This window comes from Hylobates moloch, unplaced genomic scaffold (assembly GCF_009828535.3).
Source record: "Hylobates moloch isolate HMO894 unplaced genomic scaffold, HMol_V3 SCAFFOLD_3, whole genome shotgun sequence".
Classification (NCBI taxonomy): domain Eukaryota; kingdom Metazoa; phylum Chordata; class Mammalia; order Primates; family Hylobatidae; genus Hylobates; species Hylobates moloch.
Genome location: NW_026652278.1, coordinates 290,193 through 317,865, shown reverse-complemented (window position 1 = coordinate 317,865; position 27,673 = coordinate 290,193). Strand labels below are relative to the sequence as shown.

Here is a 27,673-nt window from a genome sequence, read left to right as displayed (position 1 = left end):
GTGTCACACTGGGGATGGCTGTGCTGCCCACTGTAGCCCTGGAGGTGGGAAGACAAAGGGCAGATGATCGCCCGAGGGGGACTGGGTAGGGTGTCAGTCTGCTGAGTAACTTCTACGTAACAAGGCGATACCGGATAGGGCGGGGTGGGGGTTCCGGCCAGCAGCAGAGCCTGCCCCTCGACCACTCTTCAGTGGGTGCGTCCCACGGAGGGGGAGGTGTGGACTCCCAGGGTGCCTGAGGGCCCTGTCTGTGGCCTCCGGCCCGGACCAGTTGGAGCAGCAGCAGGAGGGGCGTGGAGTTGGGTGAGTCATCAGGAGAAGGAGCCGGGCTGCCTCTGGGGCCGAAGCAAACCCGACGCCCGATGCCCGGTGGGTTTCTGCAATTCCCTGACCGTTTCCAGAGGCTTGTCCCGGTTCCAACAGACCTCAGGGAGCCCGGCCCCAGCTCACCTGGAAGGATGTGGACACCAGGCCTGGATCTTACCCCGCATACATCTTTGCTTGCTCCTGGCTTAAACACCATGTATTTCCACTTTGAGGCCAAAAACACCCAAAAAGGTGATAGTGTAATTTTAAAAAGCAAACAGATTAGCGAATCCAGGGAGACATCCACCCTGTCTGGGCAGCTTCTATAAAACGAAACCCAGCGCCTTGAGAAACAAAATGAGCTGAGTTGATCATTCCTGCTTTATATTTAAACTGCAAAGACAGAACATACAGCATTCGATTTGAAAATTCTGGATCCATGTGCGCCAGTCCCTGCTGACCCCATACCCTTCCTTCCTGTTGCAGCCAGGGCTCACTGTGCAGTGACTGCGACCCTGGGTGCAGGAACCGGGGGCCCCCGCAGGACAGGCACTTGGGGGGCGGCCTTCTGGCTCCTCTCTGCAGACAGGCGCTCCAGGCGCTCCGTGTAGAAACCATTGAAGTCAAGCCTGTGAGGAAGGACAGTGGAGCTGGGGCGCACAGCCCTTCTGCGGGTGCGTGCTGGGCAGCAGGAGTGTGGAAGGACAGTGGAGCTGGGGCACACACCCCTTCTGCGGGTGCGTGCTGGGCAGCAGGGGTGTGGAAGGACAGTGGAGCTGGGGCGCACACCCCTTCTGCGGGTGCGTGCTGGGCAGCAGGGGTGTGGAAGGACAGTGGAGCTGGGGCGCACACCCCTTCTGTGGGTGCGTCCTGAGCAGCCCTGCTCCTGCCATGGGGAAAGTGTTCAGCTACAGAGACCATAAGAGGCCCTGCAGGGTGAAGGTGAGGCACATCCCTAACGTTTCCACAGGAAGGTTTTCAGTCCTGTTCAGTCCTGCTCAAAGGCACAAACACAGGTTTCTTCTCTCCTGGCCCCAGAAAGTTGGGGCTCCTGTCACCCCAGCAGGGCCTGAGGTGTCAGGGACTTGGAGAACCAAGCAGTGGTTCTCAATGCAGGGTGGCCTCAGAAACCCCTGCTCAGAAAATCAGAACATTTGTGGGGGCACAGGGCACAGGGTGGTCCAAAAGCACAAATAGGCACCTTCCCAAGGACAGCACCCCCAAGGGCACCACCCCTTCCAGGCTGGCAGCTTGGCCACCTGGCCCTTTCCCCCAGGCTAGGTGTTAGTGCAGCATGAGGGAAGCTGATCCAGGCCTGACCAGCCCCATAGGACACACACAGTCTAAGGGTGCCAAAGGGGCAGCCCAGTTGTACAGAATGTCACACCCCAGGGAGAGCCGGGCTAGCCTGACTTCAGGGAGTGGCACACGACCAGCACGAGCACCAGGACACAGACCTGCCCCACCTTCTGAAGGAGGCTACACCAGGGGGACCAGGGGAGGCTGCAGGGGAGATGGGGCCTGGATGCCGGGGCAGGCGCTGGGCTGGGGCAGGTGCTAGGCTGGGCTGGGGCAGGTGCTAGGCTGGGCTGGGGCAGGTGCTGGGCTGAGCCGGGGTGGCGCCCACCCACCTGGAGATGACGCTGGCCATGCCGTGCTCACAGTCACTGGTGCTATAGATACTCAGCCGGGCCAGGAGGTCCAGCAGGTGGGCTGAGAAGTTCTTGTCAAACTTGTTGATGGTGGCCTCGAAGCCGGACACCAGCTGCGCAGCGTCCGCGTGCTCGGCCAGGTGCTGGAAAGAAAGCCGGGGCGCATTTGCCATGCCCACCCCCACCGCGGGCCTTCCTGGCTCCACTGTTCCCAGCAAGCCGGTGTCTTTTCCCTTCCTCTTTTCTTAAATAGAAAACATGGGTTCCATGATGTTTTCAGGGGATTCAAGGTAAAAAGGACGTCAAAAAACATTCCTGAGAACACAGCACTCAGAGAAACACTCCAGGCCTCGTGGGATGAGGTGGTCAAGGCTCAGACCGCACAGGGCTGTGCCTCGAGCTCTCCTTCTCCTTTGGGGTCACATCTACAAGCAAAGCACAAGCTTTCCCAGCCACTTCTCAGCAAGGAGGTCGGGGCGCCTCTGTGTCCCTCACCTGCGGCCCCCACATGCTTCCAAACCCAACTCCTCTCTGCCAGCTCCAGCTCCAGCGTGTGAACACGGAACTGCCCACCCCACCAGGCCACCCCGGAGCCGGTGACGCAGGGCCGTGCCTCCGAGGACATGCGGCCTGTCGGTGCCTGCTGAGAGCCTGACGGTTCTAACTCAGGACCGCGCTCAGCAGGGACAGCGGGTGCGGCCCCGCCCTCACCCGGACGCCCTGCATAACGCTCGCTCTGAAGATCTGTGGGGTTCCCTTGAGCCCGACTGGCTGAAGTGGGACCAGAGAGCTGAGAAGGTTGTGAGAGGCTGTGCTTGGAAGCTAATTTTAAGTCTTTTCTTCAATCCGAAGGGAGATGGAAACAAAAGAGGGGAGGTTTGTTCTCCCTGCGTCAGGACACTCAGGCTGCCGCCCCAGCCAGGAGGAAGCGTCTCTCTCTGGCCAACCCTGGAGGCCACGCACCTTCCTGGCGAGCTCCTTCCGGGCCCGCTCCTCAGCCCCTGCGGGCAGCCCCGGGACGGCGCCGTGCTCCAGCGTCTGCCCGCCCAGCTCGCCGTCTAATTTCATGCTCTGTGTAAATTTCTAGGGGGTGGAGAGTCGTAAGGAAATGCTTGTCTTAGTTAAAACCACAACGCTTTGCAGAAAAAACAAGTCCTGCAGGTACGTCACCCTCCGCACCTCTGTTGCAGCCTGCGGCTGGAGGAACACACGAGCATCTCTGAGGCTGCAGGGGAAATGACTTATCTCTGCCGACACAACTCCCGGGTCTGCCTTCCATGGTGACCAACTGATTTTCCTGACAACAGTTTTTTTTGGTGTTTCCCTATTTGGGAGCCCGAAGTGGCTCTTACGTGTCAGCAATGGCTCGCAGTGCCCGTGCCCTCCTCCACCTCCCCACTCGCCCTCCTCCGGACCCTCCCCATGGCACTGCCTGGAGAGCCTGATTCTCAGACCCCTGCTTCTGCCACTAGATGCTCAGGTTCTGCACCATCGCCAGTCAGCAGCTGCTTGTGACTAGTGCCTGCAGGTCCTTCATGGAATCAAATAACTCAAGTGCTGAGGAAAAGAGCACGCAAGGGCCATGAGCAAAGGCCCCGGACAGAGACTAGCACCACAGCGGCGGAGGGATGGTTCGGGAGGAACACAGCCCTGCCCACGCTGCCAGGGCAGGGGCTCCAGGAGGGAACCACCCGGCCAGGAAGACCAGGAGTTCTGGAAACACTCAGATCCCAGCGGCTCCTCCACGAACACGAGGGCAGGAAAAGGTGAGCAGGCTGCGTGCGGCCACGCTCGGGACACGGTCTGCCCACCCACGCCTGCCCACCCGACGGTGCTACCCATACCCGCGCACCTGCATGCAGTTGGTGAACATGACGCACACGGACATGAGCTTGGAGAAGACCTTAAGCAGCTCGGGGTTGGTGAGCATGCAGTCCTTCAGGCAGGTGTCCAGGAAGCCCGTGTGGTGGCCAAGGACGTCGTCAATGTTGGAGGCCTGCGGGGAACAGGCCAAGCCCCTTCTCAGAAAGACGTGGCCGAAAGATGGGCCCTGCGTGCGCATGTGCTCAGTTCTGGCTTTGCGCATTCCTGTTTACACACTTCTACCTCTTAAATGGGCCTTGGGCTTTTAGGGGAAAACTTCCAGACACCACTAAAAAAATGATGGGCACACCCCGAAGGGGTTTCAGTTCTTAAGGCAGAAGACAAGAAGGGAGGCTGCGGCTGCTTCTGGAATTTGGTACTAACAGATTCTGCCTTCAGGCCCCTCAGCCTCAGATGCACAATGTAGGAGGGACAACCTGGGGGGCAATGACGGCTCAGAGTCCCCAGAGGACGGCAGGCAGCAAGGGGTCCTGTATGTGGCCAGCAATGCCAGTGAAGCCCCACCCTGGGGGCTCCCTGCCTCTCCCCCCGCCCCGCCTCTCCCCCCGCCCCGCCTCTCCCCCCGCCCCGCCTCTCCTGCACTCCCTGCCTCTCCTGCACTCCGTGTCCCTCACGTTAATTATGTGAGAGGAAACTGGCTTTCAAACGTTATGATCTGTGGAGCTAAAACTCACGGATTTCAGGTTTTTCTCCAGGATGTGCCAGGTCGGTTCCATCACTTCGAACATCATGTAGTATTGAATATTCTGGACAAAGTTTAGCATTCGCTGCCGCAGAGTGAAAGCCCCAGCAAACCTGAGTGACACAGAGGACGGAGGACAGTCATGGAGGACGCGGCCCCGACGGCGCCCACTGAGTGACACAGAGGACGGAGGACAGTGATGGAGAACGCGGCCCGAACGGCGCCCACTGAGTGACATTTTGGATGGAGGACAGCTATGGAGGGTGTTCTCTGGACGTGGCTATTTCCTCTGCAGAGCAGGCGCCCCTCCCAGCACACCACTCACGGCCGCTGCTCCTGCGTCTGCCCGCACAAGCTGTCACCGTCTACCAACCTGTGCCCTGCAGGGACACCCCCAGCCAGCTGGGCAGTGGAGACTGGGACGCGGACCCCTCGGGGCCCCAGGAGCCCATGCCAGGAAGGTGCCACACAGCAGGTGCATATTTGTGCTTCATCATCGAGATGAGTTCTTTTTCTTCTAATTTATTTTTTTTTCCCGAGACAGGGTCTTGCTGTCACTCAGGCTGCAGTGCAGTGGCACGATCTTGGCTCACTGCAGCCTTGACCTCCTGGGCTCAAGCAACCCTCCCACCTTAGCCTCCCAAGTCGCTGGAACTACAGGCATTCCCGGCTAATTAAAATAATTTTCTTTTTTTTTTTTAAGAGATGAGCTCATTACACTGTCCAGGCGGGTCTCGAACTTGTGGGCTCAAGCAATCCTCCCACCTTGGCTTCCCAAAGTGCTGAGATTACAGGCATGAGCCACCGCACCCGACTGGACAAATTCTTAAGAAGCTCTGCCATCGACCCCTTTTTTCAACACCCTAGAGCCACAGAGCTGCAAAGCACCTCTGGTCCCAGCAAGATGTGGCTGCCCGCCCTCGGGAAGAGCTCGTGTCCTGCACACCGACCTGGGCAGTCTCCATACCTGGGCAGTCTCCATGCCCGTGCAGTCACCACAAGGCTCCAGAGAGGGCTGAGGGACAGAGCCAGCATCCCCTATGGGGTGGACGGCAGCGCCGCGCAGCCCCAAGACAGGAAAATGAAGCATTATGATCTAAAGCTACCAACGCGCGCTTCCAGATGACACTTCCAGAAGCCTAGAAAACTGTCTACCAGGAGGGCACGCGGGGGGCGCTGCACCACTGGGCGGAGGGCAGCGAGTGCTGCTTCAGGAGGGCACACGGGGGGCGGGGGAAGAACGCACCACTGGGCGGAGGGCAGCGAGTGCTGCTTGGCGGTTTTGTTGCTGATCCAGATGCTGCAGAGCTGCCGCTCCACGTGCTTGCAGTAGAACATGTGCCTGAAGAGCATCTGGTAGCGAGTGAGGGCTTTCCTGCAAGAGAGGCGGCACCTCAGGCAGGCCTCCGTGACCGGCGGCGTCGTTGACATGGCGTCTGTGCTCCACAGTCTGCACGGTGGCCCCCGGACAGCCCGTGAGTCCCCTGGACACTGAAGGCCAGGGAGAGCCGCCTTGGGTCCTCTGTGGGACGAGGTGGCCGCTGCATGGCACGGTTCTCGCTTCTGCCAAACCTGAGTGAAGATTTAGCAATGCCCGAGCAGCCGACCCGCACCTGTTGATGATGAGCGAAAGGGGCCACTTGACGATGTAGTCGAAGGAGAAGGCCTCCAGGCCGCTCAGCGTCAGCTCCGTGGGGTCGGCGTGGGCCATCGCCTTCTCCTGCTTCGTCTCGATGGCCAGAACGCGCAAGAGCTGAGTGATGAGGTCATGGGGCATCAGGTCGATCTTGGAGGGAAGGAAATGAAACAGAACATCCCATTTTAAGGAAAAGACCCGAAGTCCCGCCCTGATGCCATCCACGCTCACAGACCCAGTGCTGACGTAAGGTTCCCTACATTCCGATTCTAAACATCAGAGGCTTTTTGAAAACCCAAACATCTACTGATAAATCAAATTCAAAACTGAACCACTTCCTGTCAGAATAAAACAAGAAAAATTCAGATGAATTAATTTGTAAATACCCACTGCTGCTGTGGGTGGTATAAGGGAAAAACCGCTAGGGACGGTGAAAGAAACGTAATTCCTTAGGATGGAAACCTTTGTACCATGATAAGCACCAGGCCCAGGTTGAAAAATAAAGCGTATTTGATGAGGGACATAATAGTTATTACACACAAGTAATACTGTCCTCACATTAATCATTCAAGTATTTGCTAAGTTCCAACCACCCATGACAGAGTTCCTATAAAACCATTGCACAACGACAGGACAGAAAATGAAGGGCAGAGCGTAAAGCAAGAAGAAACAAGCAGCGGACAGACAAAATCATGACTGTCACGAACGCAGAAACAAGCCCCTGACGTCACTTCTCCATCGAGTAGCCAAGATGGGAGCTTTTGCAGGTGTGCAGACAGCAGCGTCCTGAGACTGGACTCCATCAACTCCAGCAAGGTCAGCCTAGTCATACAAGGGCCAGGTATTCTGACCCAACAATTTTACTACCAGGAATTTTTCCTACGAAAATATTCCTGCTCCTAACAGGAGACCCCAAAATACCTGAATCAAGAATAGACAGAATGACAAGGAGAAAGGCAGTTCTTCAGTGACAGGGAGACTCGGTGCCCTACTTCTAACCATGGAGAGAACTGCTGGACAGATCAGTGAGGAAAGACAGGGCCTCAGGACCCACCTGCAGAACACCGCCCCAACAGCACTGAGGGTGCGCCCTCCTCCCGTCCCCACGGAACACTCTCCAGGATGGATGTGGGGCCACTCCACAAATCAATACATTTCACAAAACTGAAATCACAAAAAGTCTGTTCTCTAACAAGGAGATAAAGTTAGAAACAAGCAACAGAAGGAAAACCAGAAACTTCACAAACATGTGGAAGTTAAACATAAACCACCCATGGCTCCAACAAGAAATCAGAGGGAATCAGAAACACCTCCAGACAAACAGAAATGACGACGCTGGAGGATCAGCGAAGGCCGTGCGCGGAGGGATGTTTACAGCTGTAAACTAACTTTGCAAATTAAGAAACTAGAAAAAAGAAGACCACGCTGAACCCCTAAGCAGCAGACAAGAGTAACAAAGATGACAGAAGAGAGAAACAAAACAGAAAAATACAGTCAACAAACCCAAGAGTTGGTGCTTTGAAAAGATCAATGAAATTGACAAATTTCTAGCTACGTCAGCTAAGAAAAGACAAAGAAGATTCAAATTACTAAAATCAGAAAAAGAAGGGATATAACTACTAATCTTACAGAAATAAAAAGCAGATACTAGAACCCCATGAACTGTGCACCAGACAAGATGCGAGACGGACGGCCGACCAAGAGGAAAGGGACCGAGCAGACCTGTGGCCAGCAAAGGGCCAAGTGCCCCTCAAAAGTCTCCGACAAAGACAAGCCCAGGGCCCAAGAGCTCCCGGCAAACCCTGCCAAACATCCAAAGAATCAACACCCTCCTGGGGAGGTGCAGGCAGAAGGATCGCTTGAGCCCAGGGGTTCAACCAGCCTGGGCAACATAGTGAGACCCCCGTCTCTGTTAAAAATAAAAAGTAAAAAACATAAAATATATATTTACTTTAAAAAACGGCTGGGCACGGTGGCTCATGCCTGTAATCCCAGCACTTTGGGAGGCCAAGGTGGGTGGATCACCTGAGGTCAGGAGTTCAAGACCAGCCTGGGAAACATGGTGAAACTCCATCTCTACTAAAAATACAAAAATTAGCCAGGCGTGGTGGTGCACACCTGTAATCCCAGCTACTCGGGAGGCTGAGGCAGGAGCATCACTTGAACCCGGGAGGTGGAGGCTGCAGTGAGCCGAGATTGCGCCACTGCACTCCAGCCTGGGTGACAAGAGCAAAACTCCGTCTCAAAAAAAAAAAAACAAAAAACAAACAAAAAAAAACAGCAAAAAGGCAAAAACAAAAAGAATTAACACCACTCCTGAAACCCTTTCAAGAAACAAGTGGAGGGACATGTCCAAACTCATTCCACGAGGCCAGCACAACCTGAACGCCAGGCCGGACGAGGGCAATGCAGGAAAACCCGAGACCCGCGCCCCTCGCGAGCACAGGCGCAAAGACCCCGATCCCGGCAAGTCGGCCCCCGCAGCCGAGAGTGAAGCAAACAGACCCTGCGGTCGCCTCACCGGGGCGGGGCGTGGGGGACAGGGCTGGCCTCTGCTGTGCTCTCCTCCCAGCCCCTCCAAGGCCCCTGCCACAGGGGGCAGACCCTGGCGCCCCCGCCCACCTTGAGGTCATCCTTGAAGGGGTCAGTGTTGGCCGTGCTCATGCGCAGCGCCAGCTCCAGCAGCGCCTCCAAACGCGGGGGCGTGATGTCCTCCACCGGCTTCCGGAGCTCCTCCTCCGCGAGGTCCATGAAGTGCACGAAGAAGTCGCCCTGGTCCATGAGGAAGTAGCGCTTGATGGACCTGCGCCAGGGAACAGACGTGACCAGGTGCCCACCCGCAGGTGCCCGCCACAGCCATCACCCTAAAACACACTACAACAGGCTAAGCGCTTGGCTCTCAGGCAGGGGCTGCGTGACCACCACGCAGGCTGTGGCAGGAGGAGCCGAGAAGGGGCTGGTGGGCCCTGGGCAAGGAGGGGAGCTGGGGTCCCTGGACAAGGTGAGCCAGGGCCTACACCACCCACTGTGAGTGCCAGGTCCTTGAGCTAGAGACCATCCGGCAGTGCCCACTTTCAAAAAGACAAGTCAGAGCTGCCAGAAGAAACTCAGCGATCTCAGCCCCACGTCCCACAGCCTCCGGTTTCAGAGGGAGGCGAGCGCCCGCAGAGGGACAGGGCACGGAATCACCTGCTGCGGTTTCAGAGGGAGGCGAACGCCCGCCCGCACAGGGACAGGGCACGGAATCACCTGAGGTGAGCCACCAGCTCCTTTTCCTCCATCAGGAAGTCCAGCAGCACCTTGCTGGCGTAGTTAAATGCCTTCTCGATCTGCTCGACGTATGCCCGCTCTTTTAACGTGTAGATGATCTCTTTAGCCACCGGGCAGGTGACGTCATGGCCACACTCTCTGACCACATTTAGATATTTTCCTGAAAACAGATAGAAATTCAAAATTTTATTCTCCATACGGTCGATCTCAGGCCCTAGCTGTCTTTGTCTACACAGGAGGCAGTGGAATGGACATTGAATGGGCTCTCCACACGGTCAGTCTGAGGCCCCAGCTGTCTTTGTCTACACAGGAGGCAGTGGAATGGAAACTGGGCTGCATGAGGCGGCTCCACACCCTTGCTCCTTCCCGGTAAATCACGGTCAGCAGCTACAGACTGAGCTGGTGGTGGCAGGGCTTTGCTGTGGCTCTGCACATCTGGAATTTTCTAACCAAGGGCACAGAAATAATTTCGAACAGGCATTATGAGAACCGGATGGCTAATCTCTTCCTAACCCTTTCGTGACGGCGCCGATGTGCCGAGTCCAAGTCCCCGCACCACTGCCCCGGGTCCAGGTCAGGCCCTAACCTGTGTGGTCAGAGATGGGGAACACTGCCGGCCGGCAGGCGTGTGTCTTTGCTGGTTTTTCCTGTCATGCTAATGGAGTTATAGAAATCAGAAAGAGAAACAGAGAAGGCACCTGTGAGAGAGCCTAGCTGGGTCAGGGACAAACCAAGTCCTGGCGATGGAAACCTGATGGAACCCGGCAACAGAGACCATCAGCGCCGCAGCCCAGCCCATGGGCCAGTCCTGACCTCGGCCCCGCATCCACAGACACCCGGGCTCAGGCGCCCACAGGGTGAGGCGCAGGCTCCCGGCGGGAGGGCCTGGGCTGCAGGAGACTCTCCAGGCAGAGCTGTGCTGCGGCCCGCACGTCCCCCGTGGGCACCGCACCTGTGCTGAGGATCTTGTCCGCCATTTTCTGCAGGAAGGACGGGATCTGCTGCTGGACGATGGTGTACCGCTGGTCCCAGTACTTGTCGTTGTAATCCTCCTGGATCCTCTCCTTCCGCAGCTCGTGCTCCTCAACCATAAACTCACTAAAACCACAGGGAGCGCTTCGGTCACAGGCAAAGCAAGGGCGCCTGTGAGGCAGGCGACACACTTCTCCAGGCTGGCAGCGCGGAGGGACATTAACAGAGCCCAGCACACTTCCAAGTAACGTTCCACAAGGGCCAAGCCACATCTACCAGTTACTTCTCAACTGTGAGCTAAAACGAACCTAGGGGCCGAGCATGGTGGCTCATGCCTGTAACCCCAGCACTTTGGGAGGCTGAGGTGGGCGGATCGGAAGTCAAGAGATCGAGACCATCCTGGCCAACATAGTGAAACCCTGTCTCTACTAAAATACAAAAAATCAGCTGGGCGTGGTGGCATGCACCTGTAGTCCCAGCTACTTGGGAGGTTGAGGCAGGGGAATCGCTTGAACCTGGGAGGTGGAGGTTGCAGCGAGCCGAGATCGTGCCACTGGACTCCAGCCTGGCAACGGAGCGAGACTCCGCCTCAAAAAAAAAAAAAAAAAAAAAAAAAAAAGAAAACCAACAAACCTACAAACCTCACTCTGGAACAGAGTATTTAACCTGGGCTCAGGGAGAATGTAGGGTCCGCAGAGCTAGCTGGGAAACTGACTTGTTTTTATCTGCACCCGCCTCTTTTTGGAATTTAGCATTTCCTTCCATGATGAGCCCAGGCAACAAAATGATGCTCGTGTGGGGTGCGTGGGGCCTGACACCCAAAATGATGCTCGCGTGGGGTAGGCGGGGCCAACACTGACAGAAACCAGACATCTCCACGTCGTCATCTGAACAACCTCAAACATCATTTACGCACTTCAAGTGTGAAGGTGCTTTCTTTAAAGGTGCCCGTTAAACCAGATTTTATTTGGTCCATTAGTAAAGAAATAATATTTCCACATCACAAATGTATCTTTTGAAAATATTTCAACAACGGTATCTTAATAGACATAATACAATTCTTTGAGAACTAACATATTTTTATGCATTTAAATATATCTCACTGAAGAGAAGCCAACAGACCCCACCAGATCAGGAAATCCAAGCACCAAAGAGGTTGAAGGACTTAATTGGAGGCAATTTAATGTCCTGCACACAAAAGAATAAGGCCATAAGCAGCTGGGCCATTCCTGCCCTGAGCCACATGGGCAGCAGGCGGACATCTGCCCGATGTGTGCTTTCCTGAGACCACGAGCAAAGGAAGGCCAGGGCCCCCACAGAGGGCAGCACACGCCCTCCATGTCCCGTGTCCCGGGGAGCCCTACCTGTACGGGTCGTGGATGATGCCCCTGTAGATCCACTTCTCCAGAACCTCGAAGTAGGGAGCGCTGGCTGCCTTGGTCAGGTACAGGCATAGCTCCTGCGCCTGGCTGTCCCCTGTGTAGCTGAAGCTCCTGTCGTGGAGCAGGCTCAGCGTGGACCCCCCAAGACACTCGCCTTTGTCCACCGAGGTGGCTGCGGGGAGAAAGGAGGGCTCACTGCCGAGAAGGAAGCGCACGCCCAGCCTGCCAACAACACTGCTGGGGCCCCTCATGCTTCTCCAACCTTCTTCCTGGGACGGAGCTGCTTCTTTGGGATATGTATGAACTGTAAGGTTGTAGTTGCTGATTTAAGCTGACCAGTGAGAGCTTCCAGGGCTTTCCTCTTGCAAGTTAATAGCACATGAAACATGGGCTTTGGCCGCACGCCCCTGCCCTGGGCAGCTGCTCCACGGCCCCTGCAGTCTCTCCTCACAATGGGTGCTATGTTCAACACCTGCCACCCACTGCCCCCTGCCCCCGGCGGGCACACACCGAGGGAGGCCAGGATGTCCATGGTGCGCATGGCCGGCTGGATGTAGAACCAGAGCTTCTGCAGCGAAAGGAGGCCCTGCCTGTGCAGCTGCTCCAGCTGCGACACCAGAATCAGGTGCTCCTTCACCAGGGTGCGCATGGCGGCTGCCAGGGCATGGTTCACCTGCCCGTACTCGAAGGAAGACTTCTCTTCAATGAACCTATGAGAAAAGCTGTCAGACTTCCTCAAAAAGGCAAGCTGCAGGCACATACAACGTCCGATATTCTGAGTCTCATCCCAAACAGGAAGCAAATGACTCACTCGAACCCCACATCCCAGAGGGGAATTTTTGCCCCTAGGAGGAGATGAGTCAGGACCCTGGATGGTGACTCACAGACCCTCCAAAACTGAGTCGGGCACGGAGTTGTCACCAAGGCGGGCACTCTCTTTAGAAGCGACGCAGATGTCCCCATGGTTATCAGGATGGGACCTAACCCCTCCCCCGCAACAGCGCAGGCCCCCAGGGACCGCGCCCAGTGCCCACCTGGTCACGGTGGAGTAGCTGGCAGCCACCGGAAGGATCCTGTTCACCAGCTCCCTGATGGACAGGTCCAGGTTGGGGTCCACGAGGAAGGTCCGGCTCTGCCTCCCAGCCAGGGGCTGAGCAGTGACATATCTCCCATCCACGCCCACCAGCACGTACAGCAGGTCCTCCACCACGGCCGACTCCTGCGAGGCCAGGGGCAGCGTGCCTGCGGACAGACAGCACTGTGGCTCCACGGCCCCCAGTCCCACACCCCCACAGCCACGTGTCCTCATCTGAGGGTTGGTCTCACTCTTGCTCATCTTTGTTTATGGGTATAAAAGGTCAGCCGCTGCACTTGGCTTTGACTGACCCCACTGGGGAGCCACAGGCTGAGTTCCAACCGCCGCAGGATGGGGCCGGCCTGGGAGGCGCGGTGGCTCATGTCAAGATCTCACCACACTGGGCTCCACAATGCTCAGATACGAGGCTGACATTTGAAAAGATGAAGTTAGGAGTTGAAAAGGCAACTCCAGCAGAAGCTGCACTTTCAACATTGGTAAGTACAACTTGGTAAGTCTGGGTTACTCTGGGACAAAAAACCTTGTCTTTAAAAAGCTATCACTTAAACGTTAAGAAACTCTGATAATTTCTATCCAGAGAGCATGAGACGGCTGCAGGACACACAGCTAAGTTTCCTCATGAGGACGGCCACGGGTCGTCACCCACCAAACCCCTCACGTCCCAGGACCAAGTTCTCAGTCCACGGCCTCAAGCGGGTCATGCCTGGGGGGCCGGGAAGAGCACCAGAGGAAAGCAGGATGTTGAAACTGTCCCCACGAGGGCCTGACAGGGCCCCGTGCCAGCAGACCACACCCAAACCAGGCCCTGGCAGCTCAGGAAGACTCCATACAACACGCTTTCGGTTTACAAAATCACTGTGTCAGCCTCACACATCTGCTGGGAAGTGTCCTGTGACTGCAGGCCTCAGGACTCTGAGCGCAGCTATAATCCGTCACCAACGCAAGCCCTTCAGCAAAGGCCTCAATCCTGATGCAGATCCACGCTGTTCTTGTTTTTTTTTCCTTTTTTATTTTTGAGACAAATCTGGCTCTGTCACCCAGGCTGGAGTGCAGTGGTGCGATCTCAGCTCACTGCAGCCTTGAGCACCCAGGCTCAGGCGATCCTGCATCCTCAGCCTCCCTCAGAGCTGGGACCACAGGTGCGTGCCACCATTCCGGGCGAATTTTTAAATTTTTTGCAAAGGTGGGGTCTTGCCGTGTTGCCCAGGCTGGCAGATCTACACTTTTCAACTTCAAGTTCCGTTTCTTTCTATTACTCCAGTGGCCTTCTCAGGATGACCAATAAAACCGAGACCCTGATGTCCGCCATTCCTAAGGCAGTGGGTGTGGCTTGGCGTTTCAGGAACAGTGAGTGCATCTTCCAGGAACTGCCTCTGACTCTGCATCACTTACTTTCCACCATGTTGGCCTCATTCATCCACAGCCACGAAGCCTCGGCCAATGCCCTTGTGGAGAGAAGCTTCACAGTGGGGTGGGGGATAGTGTGGATCTGGCCACCTGACTGTGGAGGGACCTCAAGGGTTGCTTCAGGCCAGGCGCGGTGGCTCACACCTGTAATCCCATCACTTTAGGAGGCCAAGGTGGATAGATCGCTTGACTCCAAGAGTTCAAGACCAGCCTGGGCAACATGGCGAATCCCCGTCTCTACTAAAAATACAGAAATTAGCTGCATGTGATGGTGCGCGCCTGCAGTCCCAGCTACTCGGGAGGCTGAGATGGGAGAATCACCTGAGCTTGGGAGGTCGAGGCTGCAGTGAGCTGAGATTGTGCCACTGCACTCCAGCCTAGGCAACGAACTGAGACTCTGTCTCAAGAAAAAAAAAAAGTCAGTTGCTTCACCTCCCCAATATTCAACATCCTCAGTGTCACCTCAACACCTGCAACGTCGCCTGCAAATCACCACGTCCGAACGACCACCGACCACATGGCTCCTCCGTGCCGGTGTGGGGAAGAGGCAGGACGCAGGCAGAGAAACACCTTCACACGCTGCACAGGAGCGACGAGAGGGAGGGGCACCGCTGCAGCGGCGCTGGCCAGGTGGACGCCCACACGGTGTGGAGAGCGCGGCGGGCACGTGGAGTGCTGGCAGCCGCCTCATGCTCACAAGGTCCTGCTGCTTTCCACGGCACCGTCTTCATCACACCACTCCACGGGTGTTTTCCAGAGGACACTGACCCGAGGTCACACAAGGTCCCCTGGTGTGGCACTGGTCAAATCGTGGGGTGAGGGGCTAGACAGGCCCCGGCATGAACACCATGGTGAGCTCCATTCTCAAGTCTGCACAGGCGGCACGAGGGGGCAGGGACAGTGCGGACAAACGGAGACGAGGCAGCCTCGATGCTGGAGGCACCCCGGGACCTGTGGCACGTGGCCACAGGGAGGGAGGGAGGTGGGGCGAGGCCACCCCTTTCCTGGGATGCTGAGTGTGCCGAGGACACCCGCACCCTGACCTGAGAGCCGGCTGCAGGGTTCACAGCCAAGTCTCACACACTTGCTGCCAATCACCGCCACGCTCAGAGCTGCCCACGGCGCCGCGGCATTATTGGACAGTGCATTCCTCTTTTGTACAACCCCTTCCCTGAATGGGGAAACATGGGGGGAAAGCCTGAACACCCCCTCAGTGCTTCCTGCTCCAAAAAGCCGGCTCCACTGCTGGGATCCCAGGCACAGGGCCCCACGCTTCCTTCTCTGAAGCCTGCCTGGGCATCATCAGGCGCTCTCAGACGCCCACCGCCACCCCGGCCGCCCGCTGAATACCCGCTAAGGGAGCAGCTCTCTCTCCCTAAGTCTTCACAGTTGGGTTTTCACAGTTGGATTATTACTGAAAACACACTGCACAAATCAGACTGTTTTCTTTGTTTTTTTTTTGAAACAGGGTCTCGCTCTGTTGCCCAGGCTGGAGTGCAGTGGCACGATCACAGCTCACTGCGGCCTTGACCTCTCAGGCTCAAGTGATCCTCCCACCTCAGCCTCCTGAGTAGCTGGGACTACAGGTGCACGCTACCACACTTGGCTAATTTTTATATTTTTTGTAGAGACTAGTTTCGTCCTGTTGCCCAGGCTGGTCTTGAATTCCTGGGCTCAAGTGATCCACCCACCTCACCCTCCCTAAGTGCTGGGATTACAGGTGTGAGCCACCGCGCCCGGCCAAAGTAGACTGTTTTCTATACCTTTCATTAACTTACAGCAAGGTTTTCTATACTGCTCATTAACTTACAGCAGGGTTTTCTATACTTTTCATTAACTTACAGCAGCGTTTCTATACTTTTCATTAACTTACAGCAGGGTTCTATTTGCTTGTGGATGAGGAAAACAGGTGGATTTCACGTCACCATTCTCCAGGGTTTCTGGCAAAGGCAAGGGTTGGCCTCTTGGTGCCCACACCGCAGAGCCGCGTGAGTAGTGGGGAAGCAGACCGCGCTCCACACTGCCTCTTGAGTTTGGACTAACAGGGATGGGGCAAAATAAGCAGGTACTCTCTGTCCTTAGTTTGTGAAATCTCATTTTTCAATCTAAAAATGTACTTGACTAGGCGTGGTGGCTCACACCTGTAATCCCAGCACTTTGGGAGGCCAAGGCGGGCAGATCACCAGAGGTCAGGAGTTTGAGACCTGTCTGGCCAACATGGCAAAACCCCGTCTCTACTAAAAATATAAAAAATAGCCGAGTGTAGTGGCACCTGCAGTCCCAGCTACTTGGGAGGCTGAGGCAGCAGAATCACTTGAACCTGGGAGGTGGAGGTTGCAGCGTGTCGAGATCGCGCCACTGCACTCCAGCCTGGGCGAGAGAGAGAGAGTCCATCTCAAAAGAATTAAAAATAAGTAAAAATAAAAATGTACCCATGAATTGTGACAGATGAACACATCCCGGGTCCCCAACGTCTTGAAATGACTGTGTGGTCTCACCTGCATCTTGTTTACACGAACACTACTTAAGAGGCCTCTGAGAACACTGCCGTAACAGAATCTATGGGAGTTATGAATCGTTGTTCAGAAATAAGTGCCGCACACAATTCTGGTGCCTGCAGGTCTGCACCAGGGTACCAGGATGCTGGCTGGGGAGGGGCCTGCTGCAGGCTGCCCCACAGCTCTGGCAGAAGGGACAGGAGAAGAACCCTCAAGGACCCGGGTGAGCCACTCTCTGCTGCCACCCTGGGATGGGAATATGGATGCGGCAGCCAGTCAGCACTGAGCCTCACAACCTGAGGAAGGGCAGGCCCGGGGGAAGGGCTGGGCCTGCAGAGTGTCCTGCCCAGAGGCCAGAAATAAACACATGACATACCTATCGGCAGAGCCCGGAAATCAACGCGTCACATACCTATCGGTAAAGCGGTGTCTGTGCTGATGCCAGCACCAATCAGGAAATCCCCGATCAGGGCAGGTCTCTCATACACCCACGCTGGGAAGATGGGGAGGTGCTGGCCTGAATTTCTTTTGTTCTGCTTGTCTCGAAGCATCTTTCTTTTAAGTTCCAGAGACTAGCAAGGACATTTTAAAAAACAAAATCAGAAAGATACACTTTAGCACAAACACTCAACTTAAGACACGCATAGAAACTAGCATCTATGGCAAAGATGATTAGTCAATTCAACACCCACAAAGAGTCAATCACATACATATGAAATGTGCCTCGACATCCCTGCCTGCCACAACGTGAGGGGCTGGGGAGAACAGGGCAGACGGGGAGCCCTAGCCCCTCTTCTCAGGAGTCCAGGCCCAGCAAGGGCCCCCCCCCGGGAAAACATGAGCACCAGAAGTGGGAACCATGGGAGAGGGTGCACCTAGGCACAGAGCCGCTGTTTCAAAGGAGGGCGTCCCGTGAACAAGCTGAATTGCTTCTTCCTGGCAGTGACTAGGTCTGAACACCACTTGCTGGGTGAAGACAGGCTTCAGCAACAGACATGCATCCTCACCCTGCCGGAGAAGGGCCCCAGTGCGACAGGATGGCTCCTGACGTGGTCAGAGAGCCTGCCCTCCTGTGCCAGTGGCCGCCAGAGGCTGATGGGGTCGGCCTGCACTGGCCCAGCTTTCGGAAGTACTAACTCCCACTCGGGGCTGGTCAGGGACAGGGGCAGGTGCAAACTGTCTCTGCACGTGGCAGTAAGACCCAGTCTCCTTATGTGTCACACAGGGAGAGCAGTGCCAGGGCTGAGGGAGATGTGGACAGAGGCCTAGCACTAAGTCCAGCACAGAACGTGCCCAGCAAGAACCGGCCGGGTCCTTGGGAGCCGCTGCGCTCAACACGCACCCACGAGGCTAGGATGCCTCAGGGACACAGCTCCAAGGGGAGTTTAAAGGTCACAAAGGCAGGAACGTGGCAGCTCCAAGGAGAGAGACTGGGAGATGACTTACAGCAAAAGACCAGGGTAGGACATAAAATCAAAACCAAGAGCAAGTAGCAAATACAGAAGGAATAAAAATTACTGTATTTTCAAGAATCTTGAAAATATAATAATCTGAAAGCATTCCCTCAAAATTGTCAAAAATTAGAGGAGGGAAATGGGGAGTCAGGATTGGGTAGGCTCAGAGTCACGTGGCCACCTGGCAGCACAACTGTCACGTGGCCACCTGGCAGACACTGTCACGTGGGTCAGAACCTTGTTGCTATTGATTCTTGTGGTCCAGAATTCTTGGTTAAAAAAAAAAACTAAACATATAGAGCTAGGTCATGACCAAGCATTAAGCCTTGGCCTCTCTAAGGGATTCATTTTCAATAAATGACAGAGAGACATGTCCTTCCAGCAGGGGCCTGGCACAGCACTGAATGTGGGTGCCTGTGGACAGCCACAGACGGTTACTTGCTGCAGTGTGGAGCCTGTGGACAGCCATGCACATAGTACCTGCTGCAGCGTGGAGCCTGTGGCCACGCTGCCAAGCTGCTTCCTCAGCTCCTCAAGCTCCTGCATGGAGATCTTGGAGGCCGTGGCAGGGATGTTGACGCTGGTGGTACTGCTGCCCGCAGCAGCGGCTGCAAGCTCAGCTCTTTCTTTTGCATTCTGTTGTAAGTACTGCAGAGTCTGAAAACGTGTAAAACTGTGCTCACACCAGGCCAGCAGCTCTTTGGCCACAGGGGGAGAGTAGGGACGACACTGCCAGGATGGCTCCCCCACCCTGACAGGCCCCCGTTAACAGCAAAGCGACACGTGCAACAGGCAGGAACTGAGCGTGACACAGGCAGGAAGCTCAAAGTGCCCCAGAGGCTGCTTCTCATGTTTACACCCATCATGGGGGAAGCTCAAAGTGCCCCAGAGGCTGCTTCTCATGTTTACACCCATCATGGGGGAAGCTCAAAGTGCCCCAGAGGCTGCTTCTCATGTTTACACCCAACTTGGGTTATCTTTCATTCTGATCCACCAAAAATGTCCTACATGGCCTAGAAGCATTACTGGTGTGAGGGAGGAAGAGCTGACAGGAAGGTGGCACGGAGTGAGCAGGAGACGTGGCCTCCCAACACGGGCTGTATGGGCGCAGTGTGGCACGTGGCATGGGCACCTACCTCTTTGTCTTCCGTGAGCTTTGACAACAGATACACCAGCGGGTCAAGGTTCCTTGTATTTTTAGATTTTAGTTCATCATATTTCTTTAGAAAGTCTTCTGGAGTACGAGAAAACTCTGCAATTTTAACCTCAAAAGCACAAACATGAGTGACTTAATGACAGTAATTAATAAAGCACTGTAAAAAAAACCTTTAAGAAAATTAACCACAATTAGCCAATGGAGTTAAATTGGGTAGGTTAAATAATCATCCCTCTGAAATAAACTAAGAAAACTCATCTTCATATTGTGTTAAACTTATCCATATTTTGAGCTAGGCAGTGGCTCACGCCTGTAATCCCAGCACTTTGGGAGGCCGAGGCAGGTAGACTGCTTGAGTCCAGGAGTTCAAGACCAGCCTGGCCAAAATAACAAAACCCCATTTCTACAAAAAGATTCAAAAATTAGCGAGGCGTGGTGGCACCCGCCTGTGGTCACTACTCGGGAAGCTGAGATGGGAGGATCACATCAGCCTGGGAGGTTGAGATCGCAGTAAGACAAGATCGTGCCACATGCATTCCAGCCTGGGTGACAGAGTGAGACTCTGTCTCAAAACAAAACAAAACAAACCTTATCCATATTTCCTATTATGGTTCCTTTCCTTTTGTGCTTCTTCGTATTAATTTAATTGTTTGTAGAGACAGGATTTCACCATGTTGCCCAGACTGCTCTCAAACTCCCAGGCTCAAGCCATCCACCTGCCTCGGCCTCCCAAAGTGCTGGCGTTACAGGTGTGAGCCCCTGCGCCCGGCCCTTTTATGCTTCTTCAGGTTTGTACTGGAGAGTAGCTGTATTCCCTCTGGAATTTATTATTATGTGCAAGCCTAGGGGTTATGTTTTTTTTTTTTTTTTGACGGAGTTTCGCTCCTGTTGCCCAGGCTGGAGTGCAATGGCGCGATCTAGGCTCACCGCAACCTCCACCTCCCCAGTTCAAGTGATTCTCCTGCCTCAGCCTCCCGAGTAGCTGCATTACTGGCACACACCACCACGCCCTGCTAATTTTTGTATTTTTAGTAGCGATGGGGTTTCTCCATGTTGGCCAGGCTGGTCTCGAACCCCCAACCTCAGGTGATCCAGCCACCTCGGCCTCCCAAAGGGCTGGGATTACAGGTGTGAGCCACCATGCCCGGCAGAGGTTATGTTTTACTCAGTGATTTACAATGCTTCCCTCAGAATGAACTAAACATGGGTGTCCCTAAGCTCTCTAGTCCGCTCGACTAATTTGCCTAATTATCCTTGTGCCATTGTTAACCTGTTTAAATAACTGAAGCTTCATAATGTATTTTTTAAAATAGACTTCAAATTCAAAATCACTTTTTACTGAAAATCTATAATTCTGAATTACATATTATTTGAATAAAGAAATAATACCTTAAAGGGATTTCAACATGGCTAATATCAGTCCCTCCCTCTTTTTTTTTTGTGAGGTGGTGTCTCGCTCTGTCGCCCAGGCTGGAGTGCAGTGGCGCAATCTCGGCTCACTGCAAGCTCTGACTCCCGGGTTCACGCCATTCTCCTGCCTCAGCCTCCCGAGTAGCCGGGACTACAGGCGCCCACCACCGCGCCCGGCTAATTTTTTTGTATTTTTAGTAGAGACGGGGTCTCACTGTGTTAGCCAGGATGGTCTTGATCTCCTGACCCCGCGATCCACCTGCCTCAGCCTCCCAAAGTGCTGGGATTACAGGCGTGAGCCACCGCGCCCAGCTCAGTCCCTCCCTTTTTATCCACAGGAATGCACATGTCAGGACTCTCCCGCCTCATGGCTGCAGGGGACAGAGTGGGGAAGAGGGAGGGTTCTAGGCCCAGCTTTCTCCTTAGGCCTCCATTTACTCATCTGCACAGTGGGGTGAATCACAGGAGCTGCTGGGGGGGTCAGTAGAATCAGAGCTGAACACACACACAGACCAAGTGCTGTCTGCCATCGTCGCCAGTACCATTGAGGCCACCCAGGAATGGGCACTCACCCTGCATCTCGCATGGCACACAGCCCTGCACCAGGGGCGGCACTCACCCTGCACCCGGCACGATCTGTGGCGCTCACCCTACACCCTGCACAGCCCTGCGCCAGAGGTGGCGCTCACCCTGCACCCTGACCCAGGGACAGCACTCACCCTGCACCCAGAGGCGGCGCTCACCCTGCACCCTGACCCAGGGACAGCACTCACCCTGCACCTGGACCAAGGGGTGGGTTCACCCCGCACCATCCTGACTCAGGAACAGTGTTCATCCTGCACCCTGACCCAGGGGTGGGCTCACCCTGCACCCTGACCCAGAACGGTGCTCACCCTGCACCCTGACCCAGGAACAGCGCTCACCCTGCACAGCGCTACACCAAGGGCAGTGCTCACCTTGGCACTGTGAGCAGAGACAGTGGTAGTGACGTACGGGGTCCTGTTCTTTTGAAGCAGGTCAATGTAGACCTCAGCCCCATCTCCTCCGTGGACACGCAGCAGGCTAAGCAGTTCATTGACGTCATGGTGAATCCGAAATTCACTCATAGTTTTAGCTCTGAGGCACCAACATCACAATATGTTCTCCTATAGATAAGAGGGCAGCTATTACACAAAATTTAAACTGTAGAAATAAAAAAAAAAATTTAAATACTCAAGACTGGCCAATGTCAGGCCTTTGACAAACCAAGTTATCACCCGGCCTGCCTGACCTAGGGCCCCTCCCCCAACACCCCAGCAGCCTCTCAGAGGGTCCTCTGGATGGGCCTAGGATTCACCTGCCTCCAGCTTCCAGGCGGCCTCCACAGCTCTGGGAGCCAGCCCTGTGGGCAGCATGAATGGGGCCTGAGACCTGGGTTCTCTTTCCCCTGCACCTCCCTCCACACATGGGTCTGGGCCTGCAGGGAGTGCTCTGCTGTGCGCCTCGGCTGGTGGGCAGAGCCTTCTGGTCTCAGATGTGCAGTGTGAGGCCATGCCTGCGGAGTCTACACAGGTGAGCCTGTGCCTGTGGAGTCTACACAGGGACCTCTGCACAGGTCCGAGCCACTGATACCGTGCCAGCTCCCGGCACACACAGGAACATCCCAGCTTCCACCCGAGAGGCCCACACTGGTTCTCGGACCCCACGGTGCTCAGCCGCAGCTCCATTCACTTTGCCGGCTCTGCGTTCCTTCTTCACTCTGGTACCCATGACATCTCCTTTTGTTGCCCAAGCGTGGCTACCGACAGAGATGCTTCTGGTAGGACTTCTACACGTTCCCTACGCGTTTGAGCTAGGTGAGGTTCCACTGCAGCTCCAGCTGCCCCAGGGGCTCACCAGGAGACACATAACACATACGAGATCGAAGCCATCACAGACACACCCAAGTGGGCAGCAGAACACTGCGTGGGGTCAGGGTGTAGGGCGAGCCCACCCCTGGGTCAGGGTAAAGGGTGAGCGCCACCCCTGTTCTCCCACCAGTGGCTGGTCGTTAGTCTCTGTCATCGAGAGTTCTGATACCAGGCCATTAAGACAAACACATGGCTGTGTGCAGTGGCTCTCGCCTGGAATCCCAGCATTTTGGGAGGCTGAGTCAGGTGAGTCGCTCAAGGCCAAGAGTCAAGACAGCCTGGGCAACATAGTGAGACTCTGTCTCTACAAAAAATACAAAAATTAACTGGGCATGGTAGCATATGCCTGTAGTCTCAGCTACTCGGGAGGCTGAGGTGGGAGGATCGCTTGAGCCATTCCAGCCTGGGCAACAGAGGGAGACCCTGTCTCAACAAAAAACAAAACAAAAAACAAAAAATACAGGCAAGGCAACTGGCTATAGATTACAAAACAAATACAAGCAAACTTTACACGCTTCACAAACATTTCAATTCATCTATACAAGGGTTCTTAACCCGGTATCCATGAGTAATCAATAACAGATGAGCCCTTGAAAGTTATGGGCAAAATAATTTGTGAATTTTCTGAGGAGATAGTCCTTCAACAAATTCTCAAAGGCTCTATGACCCAAAACGGTAAACTACCACTCTGCCGACAGCTTCAGGGAGACAAGGATGAGTTCAACAAAACATCGAGTGTGGGCGGCAAGCCACCCAGGTGCCGAGGCAAGAGACGGAGGGCACGAGCTGTTCCAGTGTAACAAAATATATAAAACAACAAAAGTTATGCTAGATCTAGATCATAGATATGATCATATATGAATATCATTAATCATTAGTTTGTAGCAATTACTCTTTATTCCAATATTATAATAATCCTTACTCTATAATTATAACCTAGGAAAAACCAGGCCATACAGAGATAGGAGCTGAGGGGACATAGTGAGAAGTGACCAGAAGACAGGAGTGCGAGCCTTCTGTTATGTCCAGACAGGGCCACTAGAGGGCTCCTTGGTCCAGCGGTAACGCCAGCATCTGGGAAGACGCCCGTTGCTAAGTGGACCGTGGTCTAGCGGTAGCCTCAGTGTCAAGGAACAACACCCACTACTTAGCAGACTGGGAAAGGGAGTCTCCCTTTCCCTGGGGGAGTTTAGAGAAGACTCTACTCCTCCACCTCTTGTGGAGGGCCTGACATCAGTCAGGGACGCCTGCAGTTATCCGGAGGCCTGTCTCCCTGTGATGCTGTGCTTCAGTGGTCACGCTCCTGGTCCGCTCTCATGTTCCACTCTGTACATCTGGCTCCGCCCTCTAGAGAGCAGTAGCAAATTAGTGAAAGTATTAAAGTCTTTGATATTTCTGAAAAGAACATAAAAGAAATAATGACATAAGCTGTCCTCTCTCTCCGCCTTGGCTACCTAACAGGGAAGGGCCCCCTGTCCGGCAGACATGTGACTCACATGACCTTATCAATCATTGGAGATGACTCACACTCTTTACCCTGCCCTTTTTGCTTTGTATTCAATACATAACAGTGCAGCCAGACATTCGGGGCCACTACCGGTCTCTGCATCTTGGTGGTAGCAGTCCCCTGGGTCCAGCTGTCTTTTCTTTTATCTCTTTGACTTGCATCTTTATTTTTACAATCTCTCGTCTCCTCACACGAGGAGAAAAACCCACTGACCCTGTGGGGCTGGTCCCTACAACAGAGTACAGAAGACTCGGCACACACTCCCACAATATGCTAATTCACTAATGACTGTTAGCGCGGGACTCGACACGGAGATTCTAATCCTGTGTGATGGAAGACAGTTTATCTGTAGATGAACATCAAATACTGGTCACAGGCAGGGTATCTCCAAAAATAGAAGGAGAGCGATAATGAGACATGGTGCTGAGTTGCTCACACACATGCTTTTGACTCAGGAGGCGCTCACGGTAACTAGTTCAAGCACAAAGCCAGCACGGCATGCGCCATGGAGCCCCACACAGTCTGGACACTGACGTGGCTACTTCTAGGCTGTGGGACCCTGAACGAGGACACATCCTCTCCAAGCTTCTTCTGAAAAGGGGAAGCCCTAGGTCCTGCCTAGAGCTGTGGTGGAGAAAAGTGAAATCACCCTGAGAAAGCACAGAAGGGCCCACATGTGGTAAGTTCTTACACTGTCGTTACCAGGAAACCAGAAACAAACACGTGGCACCGTTACCACCTGGAGGTGTTAACTCTGTTATCTGGGAAATGGTTAGGTTTACAAAAGGAAAATTGGGTCCCAATCACTGACATCTTAAACTACCAGATGCTTTTTTAACAGTAATGGGAGCCCTGGAGGAGGCCCTGCAAACTACTTGCGAAGCAGAAAAGACAGCCCAAAACTTTCCGGCCAGCGGCCCCTTCCAATCCAAGGGCGGCCTGTTTCACGCACATTCTACTCGGCTCCCCGAGGACTGCAGGTTGTCCTGTAACTGCTGGACTGAGGAACACTTTGGTCATGCTAGGTGGCAAGAAAACCATCTGCCACCAAAACAAAGCACTCCCCCACCAGACACAAGTCAGGAGAGAAAGCTACCTCTGAAGAAAAATCATCTGAGTATTTATTTAAAAACTACATGCTGGGCACGGTGGCTCACACCTGTAATCTCAGCACTTTGGGAGGCCGAGGTGGGCGGATCACGAGGTCAGGAGATCGAGACCATCCTGGCTAACATGGTGAAACCCCGTCTCTACTAAAAATACAAAAAATCAGCCGGGCATGTTGGTGGGCACCTGTAGTCCCAGCTACTCTGCAGGCTGGGGCAGGAGAATGGCATGAACCCGAGAGGCGGAGCTTGCAGTGAGCCAAGATCGCGCCACTGCACTCCAGCTTGGGCAACAGAGCGAGACTCCATCTCAAAAAATAATAATAATAAAAATAAAAACTACCGTCAGGAAACTTCATATTTCTTCTAGAAATAGAAGCACAGATGCCCGCACATCACGAGTGTTCATCCTGTGAGGAGCTGCTGCTCTCCCTGAATGTGGGGACCAGGCCTCCAAAAGGGCAGCCGGCACCCGCACAGAGTCCCTCCCCCCAGGAGACCTTTGGAAAAGTCCTAGGGTGACTCTGGGGTGTCACGGTCACAGAAGGGTGCTCTCGGTACTTAGAGGGCAAGGGCCAGGGACGCTAATCATCAACAGAGCTGTCCCGCCAGAAACGTGCAGTGTCCCACTGAAAACACAGCTCTGAAGAACATTTAGCCGTGGCCGCTTACTTGGTCTTCTTGATGCCCCTGAATTCTTACTATTAATCACACAAACGGACAGGCCCAGCGTCTGTGACTGGGCGGTACTGAAGTCCTCCTCACAGAGGCTGTGAGCTACCGCAGGGACGCGTGCTGAGGAAGCAAGGCACGCATGCCACACTCCACCACGGACAAGCGGGGCACACACTCCTAGTGGGCAAGTGATTAAAGCACAGAGGAACGTGAAAAAGAGCCTCTGTTGAGAGCTCAAAGCTAACTGTACAAATTGGTTTGAAAAATGTTATTTTACAACTTGTGGAAAATGTCAAGAGCCCAAAGGCTTTTACAGAGACAAAAAGTACAGTCATGCGTCACTCAACATTCTGAGAAATGCCTGGCCAACATGGTGAAAACCAGTCTCTACCAAAAATACAAAAATTGGCCAAGACTGGTGGCGCACACTTGTAATCCCAGCTACTTAGGAAGCTGAGGCACGAGAATCGCTTGAACCCAGGAGGCAGAGGTTGCAGTGAGCCCAGATCGCGCCACTGCACTCCGGTCTGGGCGGCAGAGAGAGACACTATCTCCAAAAGAAAAAAAGAGAAACCTAATGATTTCCTTCTGTGTGATCATCACAGTCACTCGCAGACGTAGATGGTGTACGGCCTACGATGCACCTAAATCACCTAGTGGAGCCTCTTGCTCGTGGGCTACAAACCTGCCCAGCAGGTGGCTGTACTGAACACTAGACAACTGTAACAAAGACGTATTTGTGTATCTAAACATGGAAAAAGTACAGGGGCAGGCATGGTGGCTCACGCCTGCAGTTCCAGCTCTTTGGAAGGCCGAGGCAGCAGGACCACTTGGGCCCAAGAGTTTGAGGCCGCAGCGATCTATGAGCTATGATCGCACCATTGCACTCCAGCCTGGGTGACAGACGAGAAACCTGAAGCCTCTATCCGCCACCGGGCCTATTCTCTGCAGTAGATCTGAAGCGACCACTGCTTCCCGCGTGTGTTGTTATTCACCATTTTAATTCGGTGACTCTTTACTCTGACGTCTGTCTCTCCTACTAGGCTGCCGCGCTCTCCTGTGATGCCTTCCCCCACACGCCCTGAGCACCTAGCACAGGTCCTGTGTTTCACGGGAGCTGCGAGGACTGGAGAGGTCGACAGGACCCCGACAAACCAGGAAAGGGCCTTTGAACTAAAGTAACGGGAAGTCACCCAAGGGCTTTAAGTTAAAAACGGTTACAATAAAACTGGAGCCACTTTGGCTCCAGTTCGCGACTGGTTTAGAGGGAACAAGATCCAGGGGCTGCAGCGGTCCGACAGGCGGGAGACGACAGCCGGGGCAAGGCGGACGGGAGAGGGCGTGAGAGACGGGGACCTGAGACCTGGCTTCCCAGGGCTGGGAGGGGACACCCGGGACGACCCGGAGGCCCGCTCTGCCCCGCCCCGGCTGAGCGTCGGGCCGCGGGGCAAGACGCTGGCCTGGCCGGTGCAGGCTAGAAGGGCTTCGGCCCAGAGTTCGGGGACCGCTGCACAGCCAGAGGGAGCGCGCGGGAAGAGCCGCGTCCCGCCAGCCCCGTCGCCTCGTGGGCCCCCGGGCCCGGCAGTCCCCCAAACCCCTCATCACTCCCGCGCCCGCGCTCGGCCGGGACTCACCGCAGTCCCGGAGCCACTGCGCCCGCTCAGCCCCGACGGCGGCGGAAGTGCGCGTGA

At 54.7% G+C, this 27,673-nt stretch overlaps 1 protein-coding gene across 4 annotated transcripts; it reads right to left on the bottom strand.

The window, feature by feature from the left end:
• Window positions 1-673: 673 nt before the first annotated feature.
• TUBGCP2 (tubulin gamma complex component 2) lies at window positions 674-27,668 on the bottom strand. Of its 4 annotated transcripts, XM_032174507.3 has the most exons (18): window positions 27,617-27,665; window positions 21,762-21,950; window positions 19,376-19,504; window positions 18,720-18,896; window positions 17,198-17,357; window positions 12,819-13,026; window positions 12,295-12,494; window positions 11,767-11,956; window positions 10,383-10,528; window positions 9,410-9,590; window positions 8,783-8,963; window positions 6,138-6,310; window positions 5,771-5,899; window positions 4,517-4,637; window positions 3,811-3,954; window positions 2,922-3,041; window positions 1,938-2,101; window positions 674-935 (listed from the first exon to the last, which is right to left on the bottom strand). In XM_032174507.3, exons 2-18 carry the CDS (start codon window positions 21,909-21,911, stop codon window positions 800-802), a joined length of 2,709 nt encoding a protein of 902 aa, XP_032030398.1. In that variant the 5' UTR covers window positions 21,912-21,950; window positions 27,617-27,665; the 3' UTR covers window positions 674-799. The 4 variants fall into 4 exon arrangements, with proteins under 4 accessions (XP_032030398.1, XP_032030405.1, XP_032030413.1 ...); XM_032174514.2 differs by lacking the exon at window positions 2,922-3,041 and having other exon boundaries at window positions 27,617-27,668; XM_032174522.2 differs by lacking the exon at window positions 27,617-27,665 and having other exon boundaries at window positions 19,376-19,491; window positions 21,762-21,832.
• Window positions 27,669-27,673: the final 5 nt, after the last annotated feature.

Coding starts and splice junctions, on each gene's coding strand:
- TUBGCP2 (XM_032174507.3), bottom strand. CDS start 21,911: ATGAGTGAATTTCGGATTCACCATGACGTCAATGAACTGCTTAGCCTG. Junction 5,900..6,137: donor CTTTCGCTCATCATCAACAG/GTGCGGGTCGGC, acceptor CCTCTCTTGCAG/GAAAGCCCTCACTCGCTACC. Junction 936..1,937: donor ATGGCCAGCGTCATCTCCAG/GTGGGTGGGCGC, acceptor CCTTCCTCACAG/GCTTGACTTCAATGGTTTCT.